A 26958-nucleotide genomic window follows, 5' to 3' on the forward strand; every position below is an offset into this window, starting at 1 on the left:
CAGGGCACAGCTCGGAGCGGGGGGGGGGGGGTGGGGGGGGGGGGGGGGGGGGGTCGATAGCAGAGGATATGGAGGGCAAGTTGGTCCCAGTGAGAGACTTATTTCTGGAGAGATTAATTTTTAAAATTAGAAGTTCGAACTGTTTGGGCATAGACCTTGAAAGTATGACAGAACTTTGCAGGCTATCRCTGCAGTAGATTGCAACTCCTCCCCCTTTGGCAGTTCTATCTTGACGGGAAATGTTGTAGTTGGGTATGGAAATCTCAGAATTTTTGGTGGCTTTCCTAAACCAGGATTCAGACACAGCAAGGACATCAGGGTTGGCGGAGTGTGCTAAAACAATGAGTAAAACAAACTTYGGGAGGAGGCTTCTGATGTTAAGGGGAGAACAGCTATTCCTTTTGACATTCATGACCCCCCAAACCTTAATCTCATCCTCTTCCAGCCAGTAAACAGACAGACAGTCTAGTTTTAAAACAGGTTTATTGACGTGTGTACAGTGATTGTCTGTGCACCCCAGGATTACAGTAAAGTAAGAGGCAAAGCACTTCATAAGCATTTAGAGTTTTGGTCGCTCCAGAGTAATAGTTGTGAGGTTATCAGGACCTTACAAGTCAAAGGTCATCTGCGAGGTGGGGATAAACGGAAAGAAAAATGGTTTAATGTAGTAGAAGTTCCTCTTAACAGATCTAGGATCAGATTATGCTCACCCCAATTCCAGAATGAAGCATTAGAGGGACTGAAACAATATCTGACCATGGACCCGTCGTTAGGAGTGACTTATACAGACTCTGGGGCGCAATGGGAGAATAAATCAGAGGAGAAAAAACAAATGGATAAAATAACCCAGAACAAAAAGGATATAAAACAATAAAATAAGACAAAAGGCTGGGCAAACATTATTTCATTCACCTGCTATATCATTATAATAGGCCTACATTTAAGAATTGGCACGTTCAATAGCAGAATATCCCGTGGACTGGGGCAAATGGATATTTAGGATATTTTAATGGGGTAGGTAACAGAAATGTAACTGACATTTTTTTTTTTAAACAACCTGTACTGTGTTTCAACCTGACTAGTTCCACCACWACCCCTGAGGGACTGGGTAACTGTATTATGACCCGGATATGGAAGTCATCAGACTACTGAGGACTTGAGAAATATTGAAAGGTGCAGTAACTGGGGCCTATTAAAAAAGGTAATAATGTTTTACCGAATGTTGCAAACAGAAATGGACTTTACCGACTGGCATGACTCACTATTCATGTATTTCTAAACAATGTATTCTTATCGGAATGTTCTCTAACGTTGCAACTCTTTCAATGTGGCCATAAAATAAATGACCATCCAAAATCTTGTCTACTACTAGCTTACTGTAGCCGAGTGTCCTGTGCTGCCCCGGGGGCAAACTCTGGGTATTCTAAACCTGAGTTAATAGACAATCGGTTTGGTGAAAACACTGGCACTGAGGAAGAGAAGATTGTTCTTTTAACAACTGAACTCGGAAGACGTCCTGATTGGTTGTAACATCCTGAAGTGCTTCTTTACCCATTGGTAATATTACCCATTACACACTACACTACCAAAAGTATGTGGACACCTGCTCATCGAACAACTCATCCTAAAAACAAACATGGGCATTAATATGGAGTTGGTCCCTCCTTTGCGGCTATAACAGCCTCCACTCTTCTGGGAAGGCTTTCCACAAGATGTTGGAACATTGCTGCAGGGAATTCCATTCAGCCACAAGAGCATTAGTGAGGTCAGGCACTGATCAGGCTCGCAGTCGGTGTTCAGGCTCGCAGTCGGTGTTCCAATTCATCACAAAGGTGTTCGATGGGGTTGAGGTCAGGGCTCTGTGCAGGCCAGTCAAGTTCTTCCACACCTATCTCAACAAACCATTTCTGTATGGACCTCTCTTTTTCATGCTGAAACAGGAAAGGGCCTTCCCAAACTATTGCAACAAYGTTGGAAGCACATATTCATCTASAATGTCATTGTATGCGGTAGCGTTCAAATTCCCCTTCACTGGAACTAAGGGGCCTAGCCCAAAGCATGAAAAACAGCCCCAGAATATTATTCCTCCTCCACCAAACTTTACAGTTGGCACGATGCATTCGGGCAGGTAGCGTTTTCCTGGCATCCGCCAAACGCAGATTCGTCCATCAGACTGCCAGATGCTCCAGAGAACGCGTTTCCACTGCTCCAGAGTCCAATGGTGGCAAGCTTTACACCACTCCAGCCAACGCTTGGCATTGCTCATGGTGATCTTAGGCTTGTGTGCGGCTGCTTGYCCATGGAAACCCATTTCATMAAGCTCCAGACGAAGACAGTTCTTGTGCTGACATTGCTTCCAGAGGCAGTTTGGCAATCGGTATTGAGTGTTCCAACCGAGGACAGGCGATTTTTACGCGCTTCAGCACTCAGCGGCCCCCAAATCCACTAATTTCAAGGTGTGTCCACATACWTTTGTATATATAGTGTATGTCAAATACAGCATGGTAGTGTGCGGAGGACTGACGGCTGTAAACCTGAAACAGTTAATACATCATAGAAAGGTAATATAGAGCTGACACGATTATCTCTATTCTACATAACAGCATCATGTCGGTTCTGCTGCATGTTCTCTGTCCCTGAATAGCAGCTGAGTAGGCGTGTACATTTCTTATATGGGAAAGAACATGTTTAAATTATAGATTTCTGTTGGACTGCTCACTTCACCAGCATTTCTTTTCACTTGAGGCATTTAGTACTGTGTATAATTAACATGTAACACTGTGTACAATTTAGCATAAATGCAAGATTTGGCAATCCACAGTGCAAGATGTGTGTGTGAGTGTGTTCATGCAAGATAAACGAGAAGTAGTGTAGGTATGTTATTTAACGGGTTCATCTTCTTGAAGCAATTTGAAATGTTCCAGCTATATCACAACGTTTAGATAAAAAAATAGTAGCATAATATAGAACAATTCAATACGAGCACATTGGAAGGCTAAGCTAGTATAGCCTGAGTATTTGGCTACATTCATTGTCTGGGCAATTTTTTATGGTTGTGTGACACAGTGTTGGCAATTTTCTCACACTCACAAGCTCTCCCAGTTTCATCGAACACACATAATAATAATAATATTCATACACAAAACGCTTACATTGACAAATCACATTTAACTAAAAACAATACTCAAGATAAAAAAATAGTTGTATCTTAACATCTAAATAAAATCCTAACCCATCCCACCCCAAACATCCCCATTTTTAATAAAATAGTTACATTTTAATTGAAAATCTGTTGTCTTATGAGGTTACCTTAGGTCACGCCCTTTGACCTTTCTGCTATATTGTCACATGACAAAGACCTTGTCTGTCTGATTGGTTCCCAACCTGAGGTGTGGTCAAACTGCAGAATGTTCACAAACATCACTTATCTTTGCTACTATAGAGTAAGTTATTGGTAATTTCGAGGTGAACCGCTTCGCAATATTACAAAGTTTTGTTTTCTGAAAAATTCATATTTTGTCAAATGGAATATTCAATCAAGAACTTTGGAAGCATCATTACATTATTGGTTKAAAATTAGGCTGAGAGGGAAACCATTAACCATTATTTTCAGGAAACCATTAAATATGAACATCCAGTGACTTCAACATACCCCAGGTTTAGCCCTTGAGCTGCAGATAACATTCAGCCATGTCTGAAGAGACAACTGGAAACATGGATGACTAACGGAACAACTAGCTTATCTATGAGTGTAATGCTTTGCTATAGTGGAGTTCTTATTGCTTTTGAAGTGAGGTTCTGTTATGGACAAAATCTTACCTTGAGAGAAACATGCGTCTAATTTAAACTTCCACACAGATCCTAAACTGACATCAACGCATGATTTACAAAGATGTTTGAGTTACACGCATTTGTCTAAAATCATACATCAAGGATGCAGTGTAAATGGAAGAAATATTAGTTCCGCACTATTKTCTCAAGTTAGGATTGGGCCCTTGGCTTAGTGACGTGGTTGGTTCCACGTTTGCGTAGTAGTTGTGGTCTCGATTCCCGGGGGCCCYAGCTAGTCGATAGGGCCCTGGAAGATGAGGCGTGTCCAGCCCTGTGGGMTGCTGCTGAGAGGAGCAGAGCAGAAGGGACAGGTGGGCCGGAAGGCGTGTGTCCCATGAGGCAGTGGGGTATCCGCCCAGTACTTGGCTGTCCTCTCCGAACACACGTGGCCGCAGGGTACAAACGCATATGTGGGAGCTCCAGCATCCACGTACACGGCGGGCTCACACCCCAGCCACAGGGGCACGTAGGGCCCTACYCTCCTGCATAGAGGGCACTCCCGGCGGACCATTGTGATCCCTTCCTCCCCCMCTCCTCCTCCCTCCTCCCGGCGCTCCGGACGCTGGCCCCAGTCATGGTGGCCATGCACATGTCCACAGGTGAGGTAGACCCAGGGCTGGCGCTCCTCCAGACTGGGGGGAAATGAAAACGACTTGGTTTTAGCTTTCATCAAACTCAAAGCATCATTTTTATTCGTTTTTGGTAGTAGTTATATTATATTGTAAAATAGCTATAAATAGATTACATGGGATAAAAACAGATTTGGAATCGGGTTGTGTCGTGCTCAAGGTTGAATTTGCCCCTGATCACTGTAACAGTAGATAGGGCAACTTATGAATAGGTATAGCTCCTAGTGTACCACTGTTTAGTAGCTACCCATCTGTGTCTGCTTACTGAGGCCTACTGGCCAGGAAGTGTTGAGCTCCTAGTGTAGCAGTGTGTAGTAATAATAATAATAATTGTGGGTGCTTATATTTGTCCTATTTCACACAAGTACAAGTGTTTATTAATACGCATGTGTGACTTAGATATATATATTTTTAATTATTATTTTTGCATATCCCCTTGGAGTGAGGTATCTGCCATTATCAACGGACACCATGGCGCAAATAGGGTTAAGTGCCTTGCTCAAGGGCACATACACAGATTTTTCACCTTGTCGGSTCAGGGATTCAAACCTTTCGGTTACAGACCCAACACTTTGACCGCTAGGCTATAACCACTGTGTGTGTGTGTTGGTGTTGTAATGTAGTGGTAAAAAAAAAYGTAGGTGGGTTAACTCTGATCACCGTACAGGGTGAATCAACTAACACTCCCTATACTTGGTGATGATATTAATTAACAATCATTTTGATCCGATTGAGCAAACTGTACAAAACAGATCCAAAAGGTAGAAGGATTCTTTTAAATATGTTATTGGACCATAAACAGATTTGGCTCATTAATCTATACAGTCCAAATAATGATGATCGAAGCTTCTTAAAAATGTATTTATCAAGCCTACATGCAATACAAGCGTCTGTTATTATGGTGGGAGACTATAATACGGTTTTAAATACTTTAATGGGCTGTAAAGGAAATCACACTACAAATGATTACCCTCATGTACTTAAGGAAATCACAAAATACCATGGATATGTTGGAACTAGTGGATATATGGAGGCTTAAATATCCTGACCTACAGTACCAGTCAAAAGTTGACACACTTACTCATTCAAGGGTTTTTCTTTATTTTTTACAATTTTCTACATTGTAGAATAATAGTGAAGACATCAAAACGATGAAATAACACATATGGAATCATGTAGTAACCAAAAGTGTTAAACAAATCAAAATATATTTTATATTTGAGATTCTTCAAAGTAGCCACCCTTGCCTTGATGACAGCTTTGCACACTCTTGGCATTCTCTCAACCAGCTTCATGAGGAATGCTTTTCCAACTGTCTTGAAGGAGTTCCCATATATGCTGAGCACTTGTTGGCTGCTTTTCCTTCATTCTGCAATCCAACTCATCACAGASCATCTCAATTGGGTTGAGGTCAGGTGATTGTGGAGGCCAGATCATCTGATGCACCACTCAATTACTCTCCTTCTTGGTCAAATAGGCCTTACACAGCCTGGAGGTGTYTTTTGGGTCATTGTCCTGTTGAAAWACAAATTACAGTCCCACTAAGATGGGATGGCGTATCGCTGCAGAATGCTGCGGTAGCCATGCTGGTTAAGTGAATTCTAAATATATCACTGACAGCGTCACCAGCAAAGCACCCCCACACCTCCTCCTCCATGCTTCACGGTGGGAACCACACATGCAGAGATCATCCGTTCACCTACTCTGTGTCTCACAAAGACACGGTGGTTGGAACCAAAAATCTCACATTTGGACTCATCAGACCAAAGGACAGATTTCCACCGGTCTAATGTCCATTGCTCGTGTTTCTTGGCCCAAGCAAGTCTCTTCTTKTTATTGGTGTCCTTTAGTAGTGGTTTCTTTGCAGCAAATTGGACCACGAAGGCCTGATTCACACAGTCTCCTCTGAACAGTTGATGTTGAGATGTGTCRGTTACTTGAACTCTGTGAAGCATTTATTTGGGCTGAAATCTGAGGTGCAGTTAACTCCAATGAACTTATCCTCTGCAGCAGAGATAGCCCTGGGTCTTGCTTTRCTGTGGCGGTCCTCATGAGAGCCAGTTTCCTCATAGCACTTGATGGTTTTTGCGACTGCACTCGAAGAAACTTTCAAAGTTCTTGAKATTTTCCAGATTGACTGACCTTCATGTCTTAAAGAAATGATGGACTGAAGGCCTGATTCACGCAGTCTCCTCTGAACAGTTGATGTTGATGTGTCTGTTACTTGAACTCTGTGAAGCTTTTATTTGACTGACCTTCATGTTTTAAAGTAATGATGGTATGGACTTGGTATTTAACCAAATAGGGCTATCTTCTCTATACCARCTTGTCACAACATAACTGATTGGCTCAAACACATTAAGGAAAGAAATTCCACAAATTAACTTTTAACTAGGCACACGTATTAATTTAAATGGATTCCAGGTGATTCCACCTCATGAAGCTGGCTGAGAGAATGCCAAGAGTGTGCAAAGCTGTCATCTAGGCAAAGGGTGGCTACTTTGAGTAATCTAAAATATATTTTGAATTGTTTAAAACTTTCTTGGTTACTACATGATTCCATATGTGTTATTTCAAAGTTTTGATGTCTTCACTATTATTCTACAATGTAGAAAATAGTAAAAAGAAAGAAAAACCCTTGAACGAGTAGGTGTGTCCAAACTTTTTACTGGTACTCTATATACAAAAGAAAATATATGGGGGAATCTACCCCCTAAATTGAAATAAATAAACACTCCCTATACTTTCAATGTATTTTCCCACAAATGGTGGGTAAACCACCGCGACAAAAAAAAGGTGTTTGAACTCCATTTAACCTCCACTACATCACTGTACTAACCTATGGCTGCGTGGCAAGCTGGGGAAGGCCAGGGTACTGAGGCCTACAGGACACTGTGGCCGGGCAGCGTTGAGCTCCTGTCGCAGTGCCTCCAGGTGGCGGAGGGTGGGAGCGCGGAGCAGGCCCTCTCCAGTACGCCACAGCAGAGTGGCTCCACACAGGTCCACCAGAGAACCATCACGAAGGGCACTGCTTTCTCCCTCCGCCTGAGGGCCAGCAGACACACACAGGGAGAACATATGATTACTACTAATACACACTAGAACATATAAGAATCATAGAAAATGACACGTTCACAGATACAGGCGTCTATTCCCTACATAGTGCACTACTTTTGACAAGGGCCTATAGGGCTAGTAGACCACTATATGTGTCTTGTTTCAGGAAACTGGGCGTATGTCGCGCTTCACTAGTTCACAGGAGCACCATTTGAACATAAACTTTTTTTATTTTATCAAAATGCGTMTTTTGGGGCAGAAATGCCTTCTGGAACATGTGAACTTTCATGTGCTTTAATAACAAACMTGTATGCCATCTGTAAAGACTAATAAAATTGTTAAATTATGAGCCTAGTTGGTTTAGCCACAGAAAAAGGCAGCAACCTTCTTTTTTAGCCATGATTGGCTGAGATAATGAGTGGGCTGGACATGCTAAGAGATGAGTTCGGATTGGTCTGCCATGTAGCACCCTTCTGTCTATAACATGAGCTTGTCAGTATGTGTWGGTAATCCTTTCTAACACGGCTTTTTGGACAGCTATCATGTAYTAGAACTGCATAAGTGTTGCTCTACACTTTCTGGAGGACCGAGTTATGAAATCAGTGAAATTAGAGTARGTTAGCTAAGGAGATGGAGAAAATTCTGCCARTTGAAAAGAGAACACCTGTCTCTGGATTACATCTTCAAACTAAGGGCAACCATGGCATCTGTGACAGAGGGAGAAGCGTCCATCCATGTATAAGGGTAAGATATTTTGTGTTAAATGCTCTACAACAAAGCTTTCTTAGCATCCAACAAGCTTTCTCTATCCTTAACCTTGTTCTGAACACATCCAAAACAAAGGTCATGTGGTTTGGTAAAGAAGAATGCCCCTCTTCCCACAGGTGTTATTACTACCTCTGAGGGTTTAGAGCTTGCGGTAGTCACCTCATACAAGTACCTGGGAGTATGGCTAGACAGTACACTGTCCTTCTCTCAGCACATATCAAAGCTGCAGGATTAAGTTAAATCGAGACTTGGTTTCCTCTATCGTAATCGCTCCTCTTTCACCCCAGCTGCCAAACTAACTSTGATTCAGATGACCATRCTACCTATGCTAGATTACGGATACATAATTTATAGATCGGCAGGTAAGGGTGCTCTCGAGTGGCTAGATGTTCTAAACCATTCGGCCATCAGACTTGCCARCAATGCTCCTTATAGGACACATCACTGCACTCTATACTTCTCTGTAAACTGGTCATCTCTGTATACCCGTCGCAAGACCTACTGGTTGATGCTTATTTATAAAACCCTCTTAGGCCTCACTCCCCCCATCTGAAATATCTACTGCAGCCCTCATCCTCCACATACAACACCCGTTCTGCCAGTCACATTCTGTTAAAGGTCCCAAAAGCACACACATCCCTGGGTCGCTCCTCTTTTCAGTTCYCTGCAGCTAGCAACTGGAARGAGCTGCAACAAACACTCAAACTGGACAGTATTGTCTCAATCTCTTCATTCAAAGACTCYATCATGGACACTCTTACTGACAGTTCTATTGTTGTCTCTACCTTCTTGCCCTTTGTGCTATTGTCTGTGCCCAATAATGTTTGTACCATGTTTTATGCTGCTACCATGTTGTGRTGCTACCATGTTGTTGTTATGTTGTGTGGCTACCATGCTGTGTTGTCATGTGTTGCTGCCTTGCTATGTTGTCGTCTTAGGTCTCTCTTTATGTAGTGTTGTCTCTCTTGTCGTGATGTGTGTTTTGTCCTATATTTATATTGTATTTTTTATTTTTTTATCCCAGGCCCACGTCCACACAGGAGGCCTTTTGCCTTTTGCTAGGCTATCATTGTAAATAAGAATTTGTTCTTAACTGACTTGCCTAGTTAATTAAAGGTTACTTTTTTTTTTAAAGAGTCTAGCTAGCTACCTTTTCAGATATTACAACTTTCAAATTTAGTCAGAAAGTCGAACCTGGTTGGTTAGCTACCTGCAGATTCATGTCGGGTAGTGACGTCACGAGTTGGYATTATGGTCCATTGTTTAGCTATCTAGCTACATGTCTAAAGACTCCACTATGCAAGTAACTATTTCAATAGAATGTTTATGATGTCACTGRGACAATTGTCGATAGACGTAGCTGGTAAATTCGTTCTGGCCATCTACTCCGATTTCAGAGCACTCTCGTCTGAGTGTGCCAGAGTGCAGAATAATTGATGAATTTACGAACGCTCAACACCCATTGAATATGGCCGGTGTCAGTAAACGGTGGCAAAAAAAGCGTAAGTAAATTGTTGCCAGCAGCACAGTTGCAGTCACCAACACTCTGGATAACATAAAAACAGCRTAACCAGCTCTGCTAGGGCGAGTAAAATGGTCAGAGATGGGTGGGGCTAAAGCTTAAGAGTGTGTTAACGATGCTAAATGGGTGTAGACAAAGAAGAGCTCGCCAGTAGGTACCAAAAATACTCAAGGGCCATTTTCTCAAAAGTGAMGTTACAAGTTTATCAACTTTCAAAGCAGAATMACTTTCCCATTGTTRCTCAACTGTAGTGTATGATATACCATTTTGTAGCTCTAAACTTTTATCCAATGTAAAAAACACAATTTCAAATGTTGCTACATGAGACCGAATCGAGCCGGTGGGTCACATATATGGAATAGGGTGCCATTTGGGGCAGAGTTCTGGTTGTGCCTCTTGTAGCTTAAGTACTGACCAGTTTTCCTCGGCTGGGTCCGGAGCGTGTCTCTCGGAGGGCATAGACGTCCCCACATACAGAGATCTCCCTCCATAGACCCTGTCTGCTGTCCTCAGGGAAGCCCTCAGGGTGCATCACCAGCACCCCGTTGGTGGTCAAACCATCCATGTGGCCGTCCGGGTTCTTCCACTTAGTGGCTTTCTCCTGAAGGAGGAGGAGATGATGAAGAAGAAGAAAAGGAAGAAAACCGAGAGAGAACAGAAGCTTGGTTATTTGTATCTATTGCATTCAGTAGGCACCCAGAGGGAGAAAACGTAGGTAGGTACTGCCGGCACCTGTCCAATAGGAACACACTCGTTTGTGCCTATTGAATGTGGCCATAACGAAGTGTGATTCTTCTCCAACTCATTTTCAACTGACATCCAACTGACATTCAACTGTCTGGTCCAGCGATGGTGGGTTTGTACCCATACATCTCTCCATTTGGTCTCTCTACCGAGCCTGTGCTACACACTAACCCCTAGGAAGATGTTTTTGGAGGAGTCGAAGCCAGCGGCGTAGATGCGTGCAGTGTAMGGGGGGTTGCGRTCACACACCACCCTGCAGGCYAAGCGGGAGATGGTGCTGGGGGCCYCCGAGGGGTCCTCGCCCTCCTTCCCCTCTCCTGAAGTATCCGTCACAACAAAGTCTATTGGACTTTCTGTGGAGCGCCCAATCTGCAGGGAAACGAGTGAGACGGAGAGAAACATTACATGGGATCTTTATTGTGTTCAGAACAGGGTTTGATTGGAAAGCAATTTTAAGGCCCTATGCTCTACTAGTAGCTAAAAGTAATATTTTATGTCAAGTCATGATTTTGGTTTTATTGATGATTTGAGCTTTTCTTTAGCTTGTTAATTAGGCCAGGACTTGAAGGATCCTGTTGTGCTTATGACTTACCAATACTTTATCTTTCACACAAAAATAGCAATAACATCCAGCACCATTTATTTTCAAGCTGTGTGTAGTTACTCATATTAAATAAACCACCTGTGTTAAAACACTTAAGATACAAGTACATGTATTTATTGTTCTACACCCCTCTCCATGTTTTGAATGTATCTGGGTCCCTGTTCTCAGCTGGCCACCAACAGACATCTTTTCAGAACTGAATCTTGTAATGTGGTTCTTTCAGTACAGTAAGGGGTTTGGTGTGGGATTGGCTGATTAATTAATTCTGTATTTCAGTGTRTCAAGCACCCGTGCCAAGCCCATTGATGGTTCAGAGTATACCCAGCATCCGAGTCAATTAAGCATCCAATACACAAACTCTGGAGGACGTGGTATACACATAGCAGAAGCAATAAATAATAACCAAGTCCTTGGTCTATTCAAAAAGGGAAAGTGGTAGCAACACCTCTTTCTGTTCTTCCTGGGTATGGAAGACAAATAACTCAGTGTTCTCTTGATAAGCTGGCATCATTCTGGTATTTAGCCTAAATAAAACCCTTGTTGTGGTGTTTACCTGGAACATGTCAGTGTCYTTGTCATGGCAGTACTCCACCACCACTGTCTGGTTGCGGGACAGAGTGAAGGAGATGCTGTGCTGCCCTCTGCTGTGGACTGCCTGCAATCACACACGGACACAGACACACAGCAATAATCCTTTTACCCTGTCCACTCTTACTGTAGGTTACCATGAGGACAGAATTTCCCACCATAGGAAGACTATGGTACTATCACTATGGACTATCACACACACACCTTGCTGTCGTGTGGTGTGTTGAGGATGTGAACAGTGCTGGGTTTGACTCCGTTGGCCTTGGTCCTCCGGTACAGAGCGAAGCGGCTCTTCCTCCTCCCCCGGTCTCCACTGGGCAGAGAACCATTGTACCTACAGAGAACACAAAAACAAACACACTACATTATTAGCGAAAGGGAATACCCCATGTATCCCATTCATCTCATGTGATCATTGAAGACAGTTGATATCGCAAATCAATACTGATCATTTGGCCCTGCTCATCCATTGGTAAGTACCACATGAGCCCAATTCACTGACAGGCCGCTTAGAATAGTGTGCTTACTGTGTGAACCCTCTTTACACTGAAATACCAATTAAACTGTATTCAGAGAGTGTATGTGTGTGTGTGTGTGTGTGTGTGTGTGTGTGTGAGCAAGCAAGAGGTGGAACGAGAAAGAGCGGATGAGTAAGCGTTAGCCTAAGTGGAACAGTGCTGTCATCTCTGCTGATTGTTCAAACCTAAACTCTTTTGTGTCTCGTCTCTAGCTTCCTGGGCAACAGAGTGGAGCTGCGCTGTCATGCTAGGAGTTCACAGACAGGGCCGCATGCTGGTTTTAGCTTTCAGCTAATCAGCGGTATTGTACCTATTAAAGACTATTCGGATAATGCCCAGTGGGCACAAAGCCCTTTGTGGGGGGACATCAACTCTGCTTCCAAATCAACTCTCSCGCTCTCTCTCCCTCCATCCKTAAGCTGTAGCTGCTCTTCCTGGATGATTAGAATAATTTAAGTTCTAAACCAGACCTGACTAGAAAAGCCAAGATCGTTCCCTTTCCCAGTGTTAGACCAGACAAGCCAAGATCTTTCCCTTCAACAGTGTTAGCCCAGACCAGACAAACCAATATCTTTCCATTTCCCAGTGTTATAGACACAGGCCCTGTCATGGAATAGACACAGGCCCTGTCATGAGATCTGAGGAGAGGAAAGCTGAAGGGAACACACTGCTACCTGTACAATTACCCTGTGTCACATTAGGACAGAGCTGAGGGAGAAGGGAGAGGAGGAAGAGGGCAGGGAGAGGGCAGAAAGAGGAGAAATAGAACAGAAAGAGACAGAGCGGGAAGAGAGGGCAGAGAAATACAGGGACAGAGGGCAGAGAGAAAGGGGGTGGACATGAGGGAGAGAGAGGGGGGGCAGGAGGAGAGCAGGGCAAAGGTCATGAAGAGGGATACAGAAAGACTGCGGTCCAAACACTTAAAAAGACACACCCTCGTCCACTTACTTTCGCCTTATGCCCTTGGGGGAATCCCCGTCGCCATCTTGGAAGGCGGTCCAAATGACTAGCCAAGCAAGGGAAGTTTTGAACGTAAGCCCCTCAGTCCTCGTTTTTAGTCGGCTTTGCGAGTGTACAATTATGTTCACTCCGGGGCCTGAAACTCCCCATAATTCATTTTGRGACGATTGTACATCCGCTAAGTCAGTGAAAACTTAAAAACAACATGAATGGAGAAGTCAACATACGAGTGTAAGTAAAAACGAATGTAAWTAAGTTAGAAATGGTGCTACTAAATGCACATGACTGCACAAACACGTCTTGGAAAAAGTAAATATGTTTTTGTTAGGTTATTGTTTGGAAAATGTGGAAATAAAACATTTTCCTTCTTCAGATGTTCCAGCTAGGCAGGCTAACGTCAGTTAGCTAATTAATTTGCTAGCTATCATACAGTTGGCGTATATTAATAATTACATATTTAATATAAGTAGACATGCACTCATAATTGACTGTTGTGCATATAAAGCACCCACAAGCTACTGGTGGCTGAAAACACAATCATCACGGGATGAACCAGTGACGAATTTCCGGCTGGGTGGTCAATTTAAAAATCATTCCTTCCTCCCTCGCCCCTTGCCCTGCAAATGTAAACTCGACAAATGTAATGATACGTCATCAGAAGTGTCCACTTAATTTGAGGGCTGAAGGGATAGGGTGTCTTTTAAGTGTTTGGACCGCAGCCAAAAAGATGAGAGGGTCGAGATGCGATGTGATACATTTGACCTGGCCAGTTCTGGTCCGACAGCTTCACGCATATGCACCTCGGCAGCACATTGTACACAATGTGAAATATTCACTCCCTCTGCTGAGAGAAAGGCAAGCGACAGCAGCAAAGTCTTGTATGGTAATACTTTGAGAAGTTAAATGAGAAGAAAATGRTAACTTTATGAGATGAGATTGAGGTACAGTAATGGTAGTACAGGTGCAATGCTTAACCATCCAGAAGGGACGTCAGTGAGACCCTAACCGTTAAGTGTGAGAGAGAAAGAGAAAACACAGGCTAGCACACAGAGCCCACTCAGCCCAGTGTAACTAAGGTAATGAAGGAGAGATAGCAGACAGACAGGGACTCACTGCAGAACAGACATCACATCACCTCACATGCCCTGCACTGAGATAGACAGGCAGAGACTGCAGAGCATGTGATCCTTAAGGTGGACCTGGCAAATCATGCCATCGCAGCAGGATATAATCAAATCAATCTTTATTTATACAGCACATTTCAAACATGGAATGCAACGCAATGTGCTTTACAGGAAAAAAACWAAAAAACWACGAAAAGAAAAGCTGAAATATTTACTACAGAGCAAACACAATATAATATAATTTAAAAAAAATAAACAACTAAAAAGCACACTAAGGAAAAGCATAGCTAAGAAAATGTGTCCACAGTTTCAGCCCCCCTCCGCTTCTCGGGGCAGGCAATTCCAGAGCCTGGGGACATAATAACTAAAGGCTGCCTCTCCATGCCTCTTGGTCCTAGGCTATGGGATAGTTAAAAGGCCAGTGAGTAGGACCTGGAGGGACCTATTGGGTACATAACCTAATAGCATGTCTGACATTTATTGGGGTGCACATTCATGGATTGATTTAAAACCACTTAGATATGGTCATTTTCACGAATTCATAAATTCTTAGAATGTTTGTTAAAATTCTTTAACAATATATAGTGGGAAAGCGTCCGTGCGTTTGGACAATTAATAGACACTGCAGTAAATAAATCAGAATAAAAACATCTGTCTTGTCCAGGACCGGAGTCTACACAGACTGGTGCGCTATTGCCAATCAGAGCAACAGTAGGCCTTTATACAAACAAGCCATTTGCCACATGGGTCTGCCATCATTCACTTTGAACTGGTCTTTACAGGAAGTTGCAACAGCGCAACTTTAGATCATTAGAACGTATTCACCAAAAGCCACCTGAATGAATTTCTGCAAATATGTAAACACCACGGGAGTCCTCTTACATTTTGAAACTTCTTCTGCAACTTGCCTGCCAATGCATGCCAACTGGCTAAAGTTAGCTAGCTACTTCCAGACACAAATGAGAGAACACCTTACTTTACTCGCCGTAGCAGAGCTGGTTAGCCTGTTAACATGTTTTCTAGAGCATTCCTGACTCACTATTACTTTTTTTTTGTCTACGTTTACACCGGTCACATTCAGCGGGTGTTGCACATTCGTAAATTCATCAGTTGTTCTGCGCACTMGCACACTCAGATGAGAGTGCCCTGAATCAGAGTAGATAGCATATCTTTTGCATTTGCAAATTCACTCTGGCTAACTGGATAACAATAATTTAAGTTCCTGCTAGCTAACCAGATGACACCTGCATCTCTAGCTGTGTATAGCTACCGAAAAACGATATGAGGGGAAAAAGTCAGTCACTAACCCACTCCTCCAATGGCATGACATCCTCCTAGCAGCTAGCTAGCTAACGTTATGCTCTGTGTTTTTATGTTGCTACATAAATAGATACCCTAGCCTATTAGCCACGTTATGACTGACTTATGATCATTGCCCTTGCTAGTTTGATTATATTGACATTCTCAGCCTTAGTTACATTCATCCGTTTTTGTCCAGAATTTTGAGTAAGTGCAACCTGAATGGAGGCAGCAAACAATGTACCAGCCCAGCTGTGATTTACAACCTCATAGCAATATTTTTGGGACTACCAAGAAATGTATTGGTGAATTATATTAATCATGCATTGAACTGCATCCATCTATTTTGCATCCATCTATTTAAAACCTCTTATAAAGTTGGTTTTGTAGCATAAACTGGGAATTGTATATTTTTTACTGATATGATTGTCTGTTTGTTTCATATCTGTAAAMTAGTTAAAATGCTGTCACTTCCACTTTAAACTTTAGGTCACCGGTTACTTTTTTTGTAATGGGAAGTAATAGTTGTACATTTCGTTTGGGAAATGCTCAATGGTTGTGTTTTTGRATTCTTATGATTGGCACCTAGTGGCTTATTATGTCCGAGCTTATGGACCGCTTATCCTTTAACATCATGCTGTATGTTACTGCTGTCTTTCCATTGGCCCTATGCAGTGGTGTAGGGAAAGGGGGATACCTAGTCAGTTGTACAACTGAATGCATTCAACTGCAATGTGTGTTCCGCATTTAACCCAACCCCTCTGAATCAGAGGCGCGGGGGGCTGCCTTTGCCTTGCTCAGGGGCAGAATGACAGATTTTTTACCTTGTCATTCCCATTCTCCTACCTGCCAGGCTGGAGAAGTGGGTATACTCAGATTTTGCCAAAAAGTTCCCAAATGGCCCGCCCAGCGAAGGAAAGGCACCCTGTGTGAAAATCKTATATTTTCTTATGTTTTAATATGAGTTTTTCCAGATAATTTTTTTTTAATGCAAAAATTCGATGGTCTAAGTCCACAACAATGCTTAAATCACATCAATCTGATTTGGTGGGCCTGTTAGGGCCTGGCTCCCCAGTGGATGGGCCTCTGTCCACCCAGGCCCATCCATGTCTACGCCCCTGATGCAAACAGTGCATGATGACAATTGAACATCACAAATAGCCTACTAACCAACACTTTGGACTAAACTTCTTAAATACCTGGTTTACATACCCATTGTTGCCTTAGTTAACATTTACTGTTAGATATCTTAAATTTTAAACGTCTTTCCGACCCCACCAGCTACCAATGTCATTCTTCTGTGAGTTGCTCCATGCCAAAACCAGCTGAGCGCTGCACTTTCTTGCTGCCTGCAGATGATATTCTGCTGAAACTAGGCTGTGTGCGGCGTGCATGTGAATATATTTCACATGCTTTGCGATTGTGTAGACTACTGTCACGTCCTGACCATAGAAAGCCTTTTTTTCCTATGGTAGAGTAGGTCAGGGCGTGACTAGGGATTTAGTCTAGTTTATATTTTSTATGTGGGGTTCTTGTTTGTTTTTCTTTGTTGGTGTTTTAGTATGATTCCCAATTAGAGGCAGCTGGCTATCATTGTCTCTGATTGGGGATCATACTTAAGTAGCATTTTTTCCACCTGTGTGTTATGGGATATTGTTTGGAGTTAGTGCACTTTGCACCTCTGTAGTCACGGTTTGTTCGTTTATTGTTAAGTTTCACTGTTAATAAAGCATGTGGAACTCTACATTCGCTGCGCCTTCATCCGTCTATACTAACGATCGTGACAACTACGTTGGGCATGACTTCTCTACTGTACTACATACTTGATAAGTCGTATACCTCCACTACACTACTTTGTTACGCATCAGTAGGGATTAAGAAGTGAGTATACACAATGTCCATTGAAAACAAAAGTGGGTATAAGGCTCCACTACACCACAGGCCCTTTGTGTTTTACAAAAAGTGCACTCTCCTACATGAGTGCGCTGGTATTATGGTTGCTGTCCTTTCAGAATCACCAACCTGTCACACACTGAAGGCCTATTAGGTTTGCCACTGAGCAAACATGTCTATAATAGATATTAAGGCTGTTAAGAGACTGTATTAATGTTTCAAGAAAGGAGTGTATATATTTGGCCTGGCGACACGGTTTTATGCGCTTAACAGAACGGAAGCTGATAGTATTTTTAGTCTGCTGGTCTCGGAAGAAATTAGTACAAATGTATTCAAATGAGGTTGACCGATTATGAATGGCCGATTAATTAGGCCGTTTTCATTTTATTATTACAATTTTTTACACCTTTATTTAACTAAGAACACATTCTTATTTTCAATGAGGCCTAGGAACGGTGGTTAACTGCCTTGTTCAGGGCAGAACGACAGATTTTTACCTTGTCAGCTCGGGGATTCAATCTTGCAACCTTACGGTTAACTAGTCCAACGCTCTTAACCACTTTGCCTTAATTGCCACTCCACGAGGAGCCTTGCCTGTTCGCGAATGCAGTAAGAAGCCAAGGTAAGTTCGCTAGCTAGCATTAAACTTATCTTATAAAAAAACAAATCAATCAATCATAATCACTAGTTGACTACACATGGTTGACGATATTACTAGTTTATCTAGCGTGTCCTGCGTTGCATATAATCGATGCGGTGCGCATTCGCGAAAAGGACTGTCGTTGCTCCAACGTGACCTAACCATAAACACCAATGCCTTTCTTAAAATCAATACACAAGTATATATTTTTAAACCTGCATATTTAGTTAATATTGCCTGCTAACATAATTTCTTTTTAACTAGGGTAATTGTTCACTTCTCTTGCAACAGAGTCAGGCTATTATGCCGCAGTTTGGGACGCCTGGCTCGTTGCGAACTGTGTGTAGACTATTTCTTCCTAACAAAGACAGCCAACTTCGCCAAACAGGGATGAATTAACAAAAGTGCATTGAGAAAAAGAACAATCGTTGCACGACTGTACCTAACCATAAACATCAATGCCTTTCTTAAAATCAATACACAGAAGTATATATTTTAAACCTGCATATTTAGCTAAAAGAAATCCCAGGTTAGCAGCAATATTAACCAGTGAAAATTGTGTCACTTCTTTTGCGTTCATTGCACGCAGAGCAGTGTATATGCAACAGTTTGGGGCCGCCTGGCTCGTTGCAAACTAATTTGCCAGAATTTTACGTTAATTTGACATAACATTGAAGTTGGTGCAAAGTAACAGAATATTTAGACTTATGGGATGGCCACCCGTTAGATAAAATACGGAACGGTTCCGTATTTCACTGAAAGAATAAACGTTTGTTTTCGAAATGATCGTTTTCCGATCGACCATATTAATGACCAAAGCTCGTATTTCTGTGTGTTATTGTGTTATAATTAAGTCCATGATTTGATATTTGATAGAGCAGTCTGACTGAGCGATGGTAGGCAGCAGCAGGCTCGTTTGCTAAAGAAGCTGAGGGTAAAGGTGATGGACTGGCCAAGCATGTCTCCAGACCTAAACCCTATTGAGCATCTGTGGGGCATCCTCAAACYGAAGGTGGAGGAGTGCAAGGTCTCTAACATCCACCAGCTCRYTGATGTCGTCATGGAGGAGTGGAAGAGGACTCCAGTGGCAACCTGTGAAGCTCTGGTGAACTCCATGCCCAAAAGGGTTAAGGCAGTGCTGGAAAATGATGGTGGCCACACAAAATATTGACACTTTGGGCCCAATTTGGACATTTTCACTTAGGGGTGTACTCACTTTTGTTGCCAGCAGTTTAGACATTAATGGCTGTGTGTTGAGTTATTTTGAGGGGACAGCAATTTACACTGTTATACAAGCTGTACACTCACTACTTTACATTGTAGCAAAGTATCATTTCTTCAGTGTTGTCACATGAAAAGATATACTCAAATATTTACAAAAATGTGAGGGGTGTACTCACTTTTGTGATATACTGTATATGAAATACAAATGGTATAGAGAGAAATAGTCCTATAATTCCTATAAGAACTACAACCTAAAACTTCTTACCTGGGAATATTGAAGACTCATGTTAAAAGGAACCACAAGCTTTCATATGTTCTCATGTTCTGAGCAAGGAACTTAAACGTTAGCTTTTTTACATGGCACATATTGCACTTTTACTTTCTTCTCCAACACTTTGTTTTTGCATTATTTAAACCAAATTGAACATGTTTCATTATTTATTTGAGGCTAAGTTGTTTTTATTGATGTATTATATTAAGTTAAAATAAGTGTTCGTTCAGTATTGTTGTAATTGTCATTATTACAAATACATTATTATTATTTTTTATTTTTTAATCGGCCAATTAATCGGCATCGACTTTTTTGGGTCCTCCAATAATCGGTATCGGTATTGAAAAATCATAATCGGTCGACCTCTAATTCAAATCATATCTAATTTTATTAGTCACATGCGCCGAGGTGTAGACCATACAGTGAAATGATTACTTACGAGTCCCTAACCAACAATGCAGTTAAAAAATATATGAATAAGAAATAAAAGCAACAAGTAATTAAAGAGCAGCAGTAAAACAATAGCGAGACTATATACAGGGGGGTACCGGAACAGAGTCAATGTGCGGGGGCACCAGTTAGTTGAGGTAATATGTACATGTAGGTAGAGTTATTAAAGTGACTATGCATAGATGATAACAACAGAGTAGCAGCGGTGTAAAAGAGGGGGGAGGGGGCAATGCAAATAGTCTGGGTGGCCATTTGAGTAGATGTTCAGGAGTCTTATGGCTTGGGGGTAGAAGCTGTTTAGAAGCCTTTTTGGACAGACCTTGGCACTCCGCGTACCGCTTGCCGTGGTAGCAGAGAGAACATCTATGACTAGGTGCTTGGAGTCCTTGATCATTTTTAGGCCTTCCCTCTGACACCCCTGGTATAGAGGTCCTGGATGGCAGGAAGCTTGGCCCCAGTGATGCTCGGGCCGTACGCACTACCCTCTTGTAGGCCTGTTGGGTCGGAGGCCGAGCAGTTGCCATACCAGCATGAGCAACCAGTCAGGATGCTTTCAACCGGTGCAGCTGTAGAACCTTTTGAGGATCTGAGACCCATGCCAAATCTTTTCAGTCTCTAGAGGGAATAGGTTTGTCATGCCATCTTCAGGACTGTCTTGGGTGCTTGACCATGTTAGTTTGTTGGGTGACACCAAGGAACTTGAACCTGCTCCACTACAGGCTCCGTCGATGAAAAATGGAGGCGTGCTCTGTCCTTTTCCTTATTTCACAATCATCTCCTTTGTCTTATCACGTTGAGGGTGAGGTTGTTGTCCTGCACCACACCAGCCAGGCTTTGACCTCCTCCCTATACTGTCTCGTCGTTGTCGGTGATCAGGCCTACCACTGTTTGTCATCGCGCAAACTTAATGATGTGTTGAGTCGTGCCTCCCGTGCAGTCATGAGTGAACAGGGAGTACAGGCAGGGACTGAGCACCACCCCTGAGCGCCCCTGTGTTGAGGATTCAGCGTGGCGGATGTGTTGTTACCGCTACCCTTACCACCTGGGCGGGCCCGCAGAAGTTCAGGATCCAGTTGCAGAGGGAGGTGTTTAGTCCCAGGGTCCTTAGCTTATTGATGAGCTTTGAGGCACTAAAGTGTTGAACGCTGACTGTAGTCAATGAACAGCATTGTCACATAGATGTTCCTTTTGCCAGGTGGGAAGAGGCAGTGTGGAGTGCAATAGGATTGCACATCTGTGGATCTGTTGGGCGGTATGCAAATTGGAGTGGGTCTAGGGTTTCTGGATAATGGTGTTGATATGAGCTATGACAGCGTTTCAAAGCACTTCATGGCTACTGACATGAGTGCTATGGGTCGTCGTCATTTAGACAGGTTACCTAACCCTATTTACAGGGCTTGAGTCAACTGGCTTACTGGGTGCTCTTCCATGCCGTCCCTGCGGAGGGTGCTGTCACTTGAGTGGGTTGAGTCACTGATGTGGCCTTCCTGTCTGGGTTGGCGCCCCCCCTTGGGTTGTGCCGTGCAGAGATCTTTGTGGGCATACTCGGCCTGTCTCAGGATGGTACGTTGGTGGTTGAAAAATAGCCCTCTAGTAGTGTGGGGCTGTGCTTTGCAAAGTGGTGTGGTTATATTCTGCCTGTTTGGCCTGTCTGGGGTATCATCGGATGGGGCCACAGTGTCTCCTGAACCCCTCCTGTCTCAGACTCCAGTATTTATGCTGCAGTAGTTGGTGTTGTTGGGGGCTAGGGTCAGTCTGTATATCTGGAGTATTCTCCCTGTCTTATCCGGTGTCCTGTGTGAATTTAAAGTATGCTTCTCTCTAATTCTTTCTTTCTCTCTCTCGGAGACCTGAGCCCTAGACCATGCCTCAGGACTACCTGGCATGATGACTCCTTGCTGTCCCCAGTCACCGAGCCGTGCTGCTGCTCCAGTTTCAACTGTCAACTATGAACCCTGACCTGTTCACCGGACGTGCACCTGTCCAAGACCTGCTGTTTTCAATTCTCTAGAGACAGCAGGAGCGTAGAGATGCTCTCAATTGATCGGCTATGAAAAGCCAAACTGACATTTACTCCTGAGTGCTGACTTGTGCACCCTCGACAACTACTGTGATTATTATTATTTGACCATTGCCTGTCATTTATGAACATTTTAACATCTTGGCCATGTTCTGTTATAATCTCCACCCGCACAGCCAGAGAGGACTGGCCACCCCTCATAGCCTGGTTCCTCTCTAGGTTTTCTTCCTAGGTTTTGGCCTTTCTATGGAGTTTTTCCTAGCCACCTGCTTCTACACCTTGCATTGCTTGCTGTTTGGTGTTGTAGCTGGTGTTTGTGAACCACACTATGATATATCAACGCTGATGTAAGAAGGGCATATACAGTGGGGAGAACAAGTATTGATTACACGTGCCATTTTGGCAGGGTTTTCCTAACTTACAGAAGCCATGTAGAAGGTCTGGTAATTTCTTATCATAGTACACTTCAACTGTGAGAGGACGGAATCTAAAACAAAAATCCGAAAATATCAATTGTATGATTTTAAGTAATTCATTTGCATTTTATTGCATGACATAATGTATTTGATCACACTACCAACAGTAAGAATTCCGCTCTCACAGACCTGCTCGTATTTTCTTTAAGAAGCCCTCCTGTTCTCCACTCATTACTGTTATAACTGCACGCTGTTTGAACTCGTTACCTGTATAAAAGACACCTGTCCACACACTCAATCAAACAGACTCCAACCTCTCCACAATGGCAAGACCAGAGAGCTGTGTAAGGACATCAAGGATAAAATTGTAGACCTGCACAAGGCTGGGATGGGCTACAGGACAATAGGCAAGCAGCTTGGTGAGAAGGCAACAACTGTGGCGCAATTATTAGAAAATAGAAGAAAATAGAAGAAGTTCAAAGATGATGGTCAATCACCCTCGGTCTGGGGCTCCATGCAAGATTCACCTCGTGGGCATCAATGATCATGAGGAAGGTGAGGGATCAGCCCCAGAACTACACGGCAGGACCTGGTCAATGACCTGAAGAGAGCGGGACCACAGTCTCAAAGAAAACCATTAGTAACACACTACGCCGTCATGGATTAAAATCCTGCAGCGCACACAAGGTCCCCTTCTCAAGCAGGCGCATGGTCCAGGCCCGTCTGAAGTTTGCCAATGACCATCTGGATGATCCAGAGGAGGAATGGGGAGAAGGTCATGTGGTCTGATGATTCAAAAATAGAGCTTTTTGGTCTAACATCACTCGCCGTGTTGGAGGAAGAAGAAGGATGAGTACAACCCCAAGAACACCATCCCAACCGTGAAGCATGGAGTGGGAAACATCATTCTTTGGGGATGCTTTTCTGCAAAGGGGACAGGACGACGTGCACCGTATTGAGGGGAGATGGATGGGGCCATGTATTGCGAGATCTTAGCAACAACCTCCTTCCCTCAGTAAGAGCATTGATGATGGGTCGTGGCTGGGTCTTCCAGCATGACAACGACCCGAAACACCACAGCCAGGGCAACTAAGGAGTGGCTCCGTAAGAAGTATCTCAAGGTCCTGGAGTGGCCTAGCCAGTCTCCAGACCTGAACCCAATAGAAAATCTTTGGAGGGAGCTGAAGTCCGTATTTGCCCAGCGACAGCCCCGAAACCTGAAGGATCTGGAGAGGTCTGTATGGAGGAGTGGGCCAAAATCCCTGCTGCAGTGTGTGCAAACCTGGTCAAGAACTACAGGAAACGTATGATCTCTGTAATTGCAAACAAAGGATTCTTACCAAATATTAAGTTCTGCTTTTCTGATGTATCAAATACTTATGTCAGCAATAAAATGCTAATTAATTACTTAAAATCATACAATGTGATTCAGGATTTTTGTTTTAGATCCGTCTCTCACATTTGAAGTGTACCTATGATAAAAATTACAGACCTCTACATGCTTTGTAAGTAGGAAAACTGCAAAATCGGCAGGTGTATCAATACTTGTTCCCCACTGTAAATACATTTGATTTGATTAGTGTTCTGGACACAGGGACTATGGTGGTCTGCTTAAAACATGTTGGTATTACAGACTTAGACAGGGAGAGGTTGAAAATGTCAGTGAAGACACTTGCCAGTTGGTCAGCGCATGCTCGCGAGACAAGTCCTGGTAATCCGTCTGGCCCTGCGGCCGTGTGAATGTTGACCTGTTTAACTTTTATGGATAGGGGGCAGCATTTTCACTTTGGATGAATAGCGTGCCCAAGAAACTGCCTGCTACTCAGTCCCAGTTGCTAATATATGCATATTATTGTATCTGGATAGAAAACACTCTGAAGTTTCTAAAACTGTTGAATATGTCTGTGAGTAGTAACAGAACTCATATGGCAGGCAAAACTGGAAAATCCAACAGGAAGTGGAAATTCTGAGGTGGTCATTTTCAACTCATTCCATATTGAATACAGTGATATGGGTCTGTTGCACTTCCTACCTTCCACTAGATGTCAACAGTCTTAGAACTTGTTGATGCTTTACTGTGAAGTGGGGCCGATGAGAGGGGAATGAGTCAGAGGTTGGCAGAATGCTTTGAGCTCGTGCGCTCATTCACGTGAGAGCGAACTCTGTTCCATTGCTTTCTGAAAACAAAGGAATTCTCCGGTTGGAACATTATGGAAGATTTATGTTAAAAACATCCTAAAGATTGATTCTATACTTCGTTTGACATGTTTCTACGGACTGTAATATGACTTTTCATCTGAACTTTTGCTTGGACCCTGCCGCGCGGTCGTGAGTTCAGATTGTGTACTGAACCGCGAACCAAAAAAGAGTAATTTGGACATAAATTATGGACTTTATGGAACAAATCAAACATTTATTGTGGAACTGGGATTCCTGGGAGTGCATTCTGACGAAGATCATCAAAGGTAAGTGAATATTTATAATGCTATTTCTGACTTCTGTTGACTCCAACATGGCGATATCTGTTTGGTTGTTTTTGGTCTCTGAGCGCCGTACTCAGATTATTGCATGGTTTGCTTTTTCCGTAAAGTTTTTTAAAAATCTGACACAGTGGTTCCATTAAGGAGAAGTATATCTTTAAATCTGTGAATAACACTTGTATCTTTTATCAATGTTTATTATGAGTATTTCTGTGATTTGATGTTTCAAAAAAACTTTACGGAAAAAGCACACCATGCAATAATCTGAGACGGCGCTCAGATATAACAACATTTCTCCGCCATGTTGGATCAACAGAAATACAAAATTACATCATAAAATATTCCCTTACCTTTGATCTTCATCAGAATGCACTCCCAGGAATCCTAGTTCCACAATAAATTGTTGTTTTGTTCGATAATGTCCGGTATTTATGTCCAAGTAGCTACTTTTAGTAAACATATCCAAACGCTGCGCAGGTCCAGGCGAACTCGGACGAAAACTTCAAAAAGTTATATTACAGGTCGAATAAACGTCAAACTAAGTAGAGAATCAACTTCAGGATGTTGTTATCATATATATCCAATAACGTTCCAACCGGAAATTCCTTCGTGTCTGTAGAAGTAATGGAACGCAAGGCTGGCAATCTGCCAGACCACTGACGCATTCCCCTCTCATCCGCCCCACATCACAGTATAAGCTTCATTCAACGTTCTACAGACTGTTGACATCTAGTGGAAGGCGTCAGGAAGTGCAAACAGATCCATATCTTACTGGGATTTGAACAGGCGATGAGTTGAATATCGACCAGCCTCAGAATTTCCACTTCCTGTTTGGAAGTTTGCCTGCCATATGAGTTCTGTTACTACTCACAGACATAATTCAAACAGTTTTAGAAACTTCAGAGTGTTTTCTATCCAATAGTAATAATAATATGCATATATTAGCATCTGGGACAGAGTAGGAGGCAGTTCAATTTGGGCACGCTATTCATCCAAAGTGAAAATGCTGCCCCCTATCCCTAAAAAGTTAAAGGTCTAACTCACATCGGCTGCGGAGAGCGTGATCACACAGTCGTCCGGAACAACTGGTGCTCTCATGCTTGTTTCAGTGTTATTTGCCTCGAAGCGKGCATAGGAGTACTTTAGCTCGTCTGGTAGGCTCGTGTCACTGGGCAGCTCTCYGCTGTSCTTCCCTTTGTAGTCTGTAATGGTTTGCAAGCCCTGKCACARCCAACGAGCGTCGGAGCCGGTGTAGTACGATTCGATCTTAGCCCTGTATTGACGCTTTGCCTGTTTGATGGTTCGTCGGAGGGCATAGCGGAATTTCTTATAAGCTTCCGGGATAGAGCCCCGCTCCTTGAAAGCGGCAGCTCTAGCCTTTAGCTCAGTGCGGATGTTGCCTGTAATCCATGGCTTCTGGTTGGGGTATGTACGTACCGTCACTGTGGGGACGACGTCGTCGATACACTTATTGATGAAGCCAATGACTGATGTYGTGTACTCCTCAATGCCATCGAAGGAATCCCGGAACATATTCCAGTCTGTGCTAGCAAAACAGTCCTGTAGCTTAGCATCTGCTTCATCTGACCACTTTTTTTTATTGATCGATTCACTGGTGCTTCCTGCTTTAATTTTTGCTTGTAAGCAGGAATCAGGAGGATAGAATTATGGTCAGATTTGCCAAATGGAGGGCGAGGGAGAGCTTTGTATGCATCTCAGTGTGTGAAGTAAAGGTGGTTCAGAGTTTTTTCCCCCTCTGGTTGCACATTTAACATGCTGATAGAAATTTGGTAAGACAGATTTAAGTTTCCCTGCGTTAAAGTCCCCGGCTACTAGGAGCGAAAAAGAGGATTCTGACAGTCCGTGGTGAATAATRGCAGTTCTTATGTCCAGAAGTTATTTTCGGTCATAAGAGACGGT

General features: G+C 43.0%; 1 protein-coding gene across 1 annotated transcript in view; it reads right to left on the minus strand.

Annotated features, from left to right (window-relative positions):
* Positions 1–466: 466 nt before the first annotated feature.
* LOC112068307 (E3 ubiquitin-protein ligase pellino homolog 2) overlaps positions 467–26958 on the minus strand; it is a 29502-nt gene continuing 3010 nt past the window's right edge. The window contains exons 2-7 of the mRNA XM_024135411.2: positions 11948–12077; positions 11709–11810; positions 10723–10920; positions 10223–10408; positions 7300–7505; positions 467–4463 (exon numbers count right to left, since the gene is read on the minus strand). Coding sequence (XP_023991179.1) covers positions 4064–4463; positions 7300–7505; positions 10223–10408; positions 10723–10920; positions 11709–11810; positions 11948–12077 — 1222 coding nt within the window. The 3' untranslated portion in view covers positions 467–4063. The remainder of the gene's footprint in view (positions 4464–7299; positions 7506–10222; positions 10409–10722; positions 10921–11708; positions 11811–11947; positions 12078–26958) is intronic.

Source organism: Salvelinus sp. IW2-2015, unplaced genomic scaffold (genome assembly GCF_002910315.2).
Source record: "Salvelinus sp. IW2-2015 unplaced genomic scaffold, ASM291031v2 Un_scaffold396, whole genome shotgun sequence".
In the NCBI taxonomy this organism is placed as follows: Eukaryota; Metazoa; Chordata; class Actinopteri; order Salmoniformes; family Salmonidae; genus Salvelinus; species Salvelinus sp. IW2-2015.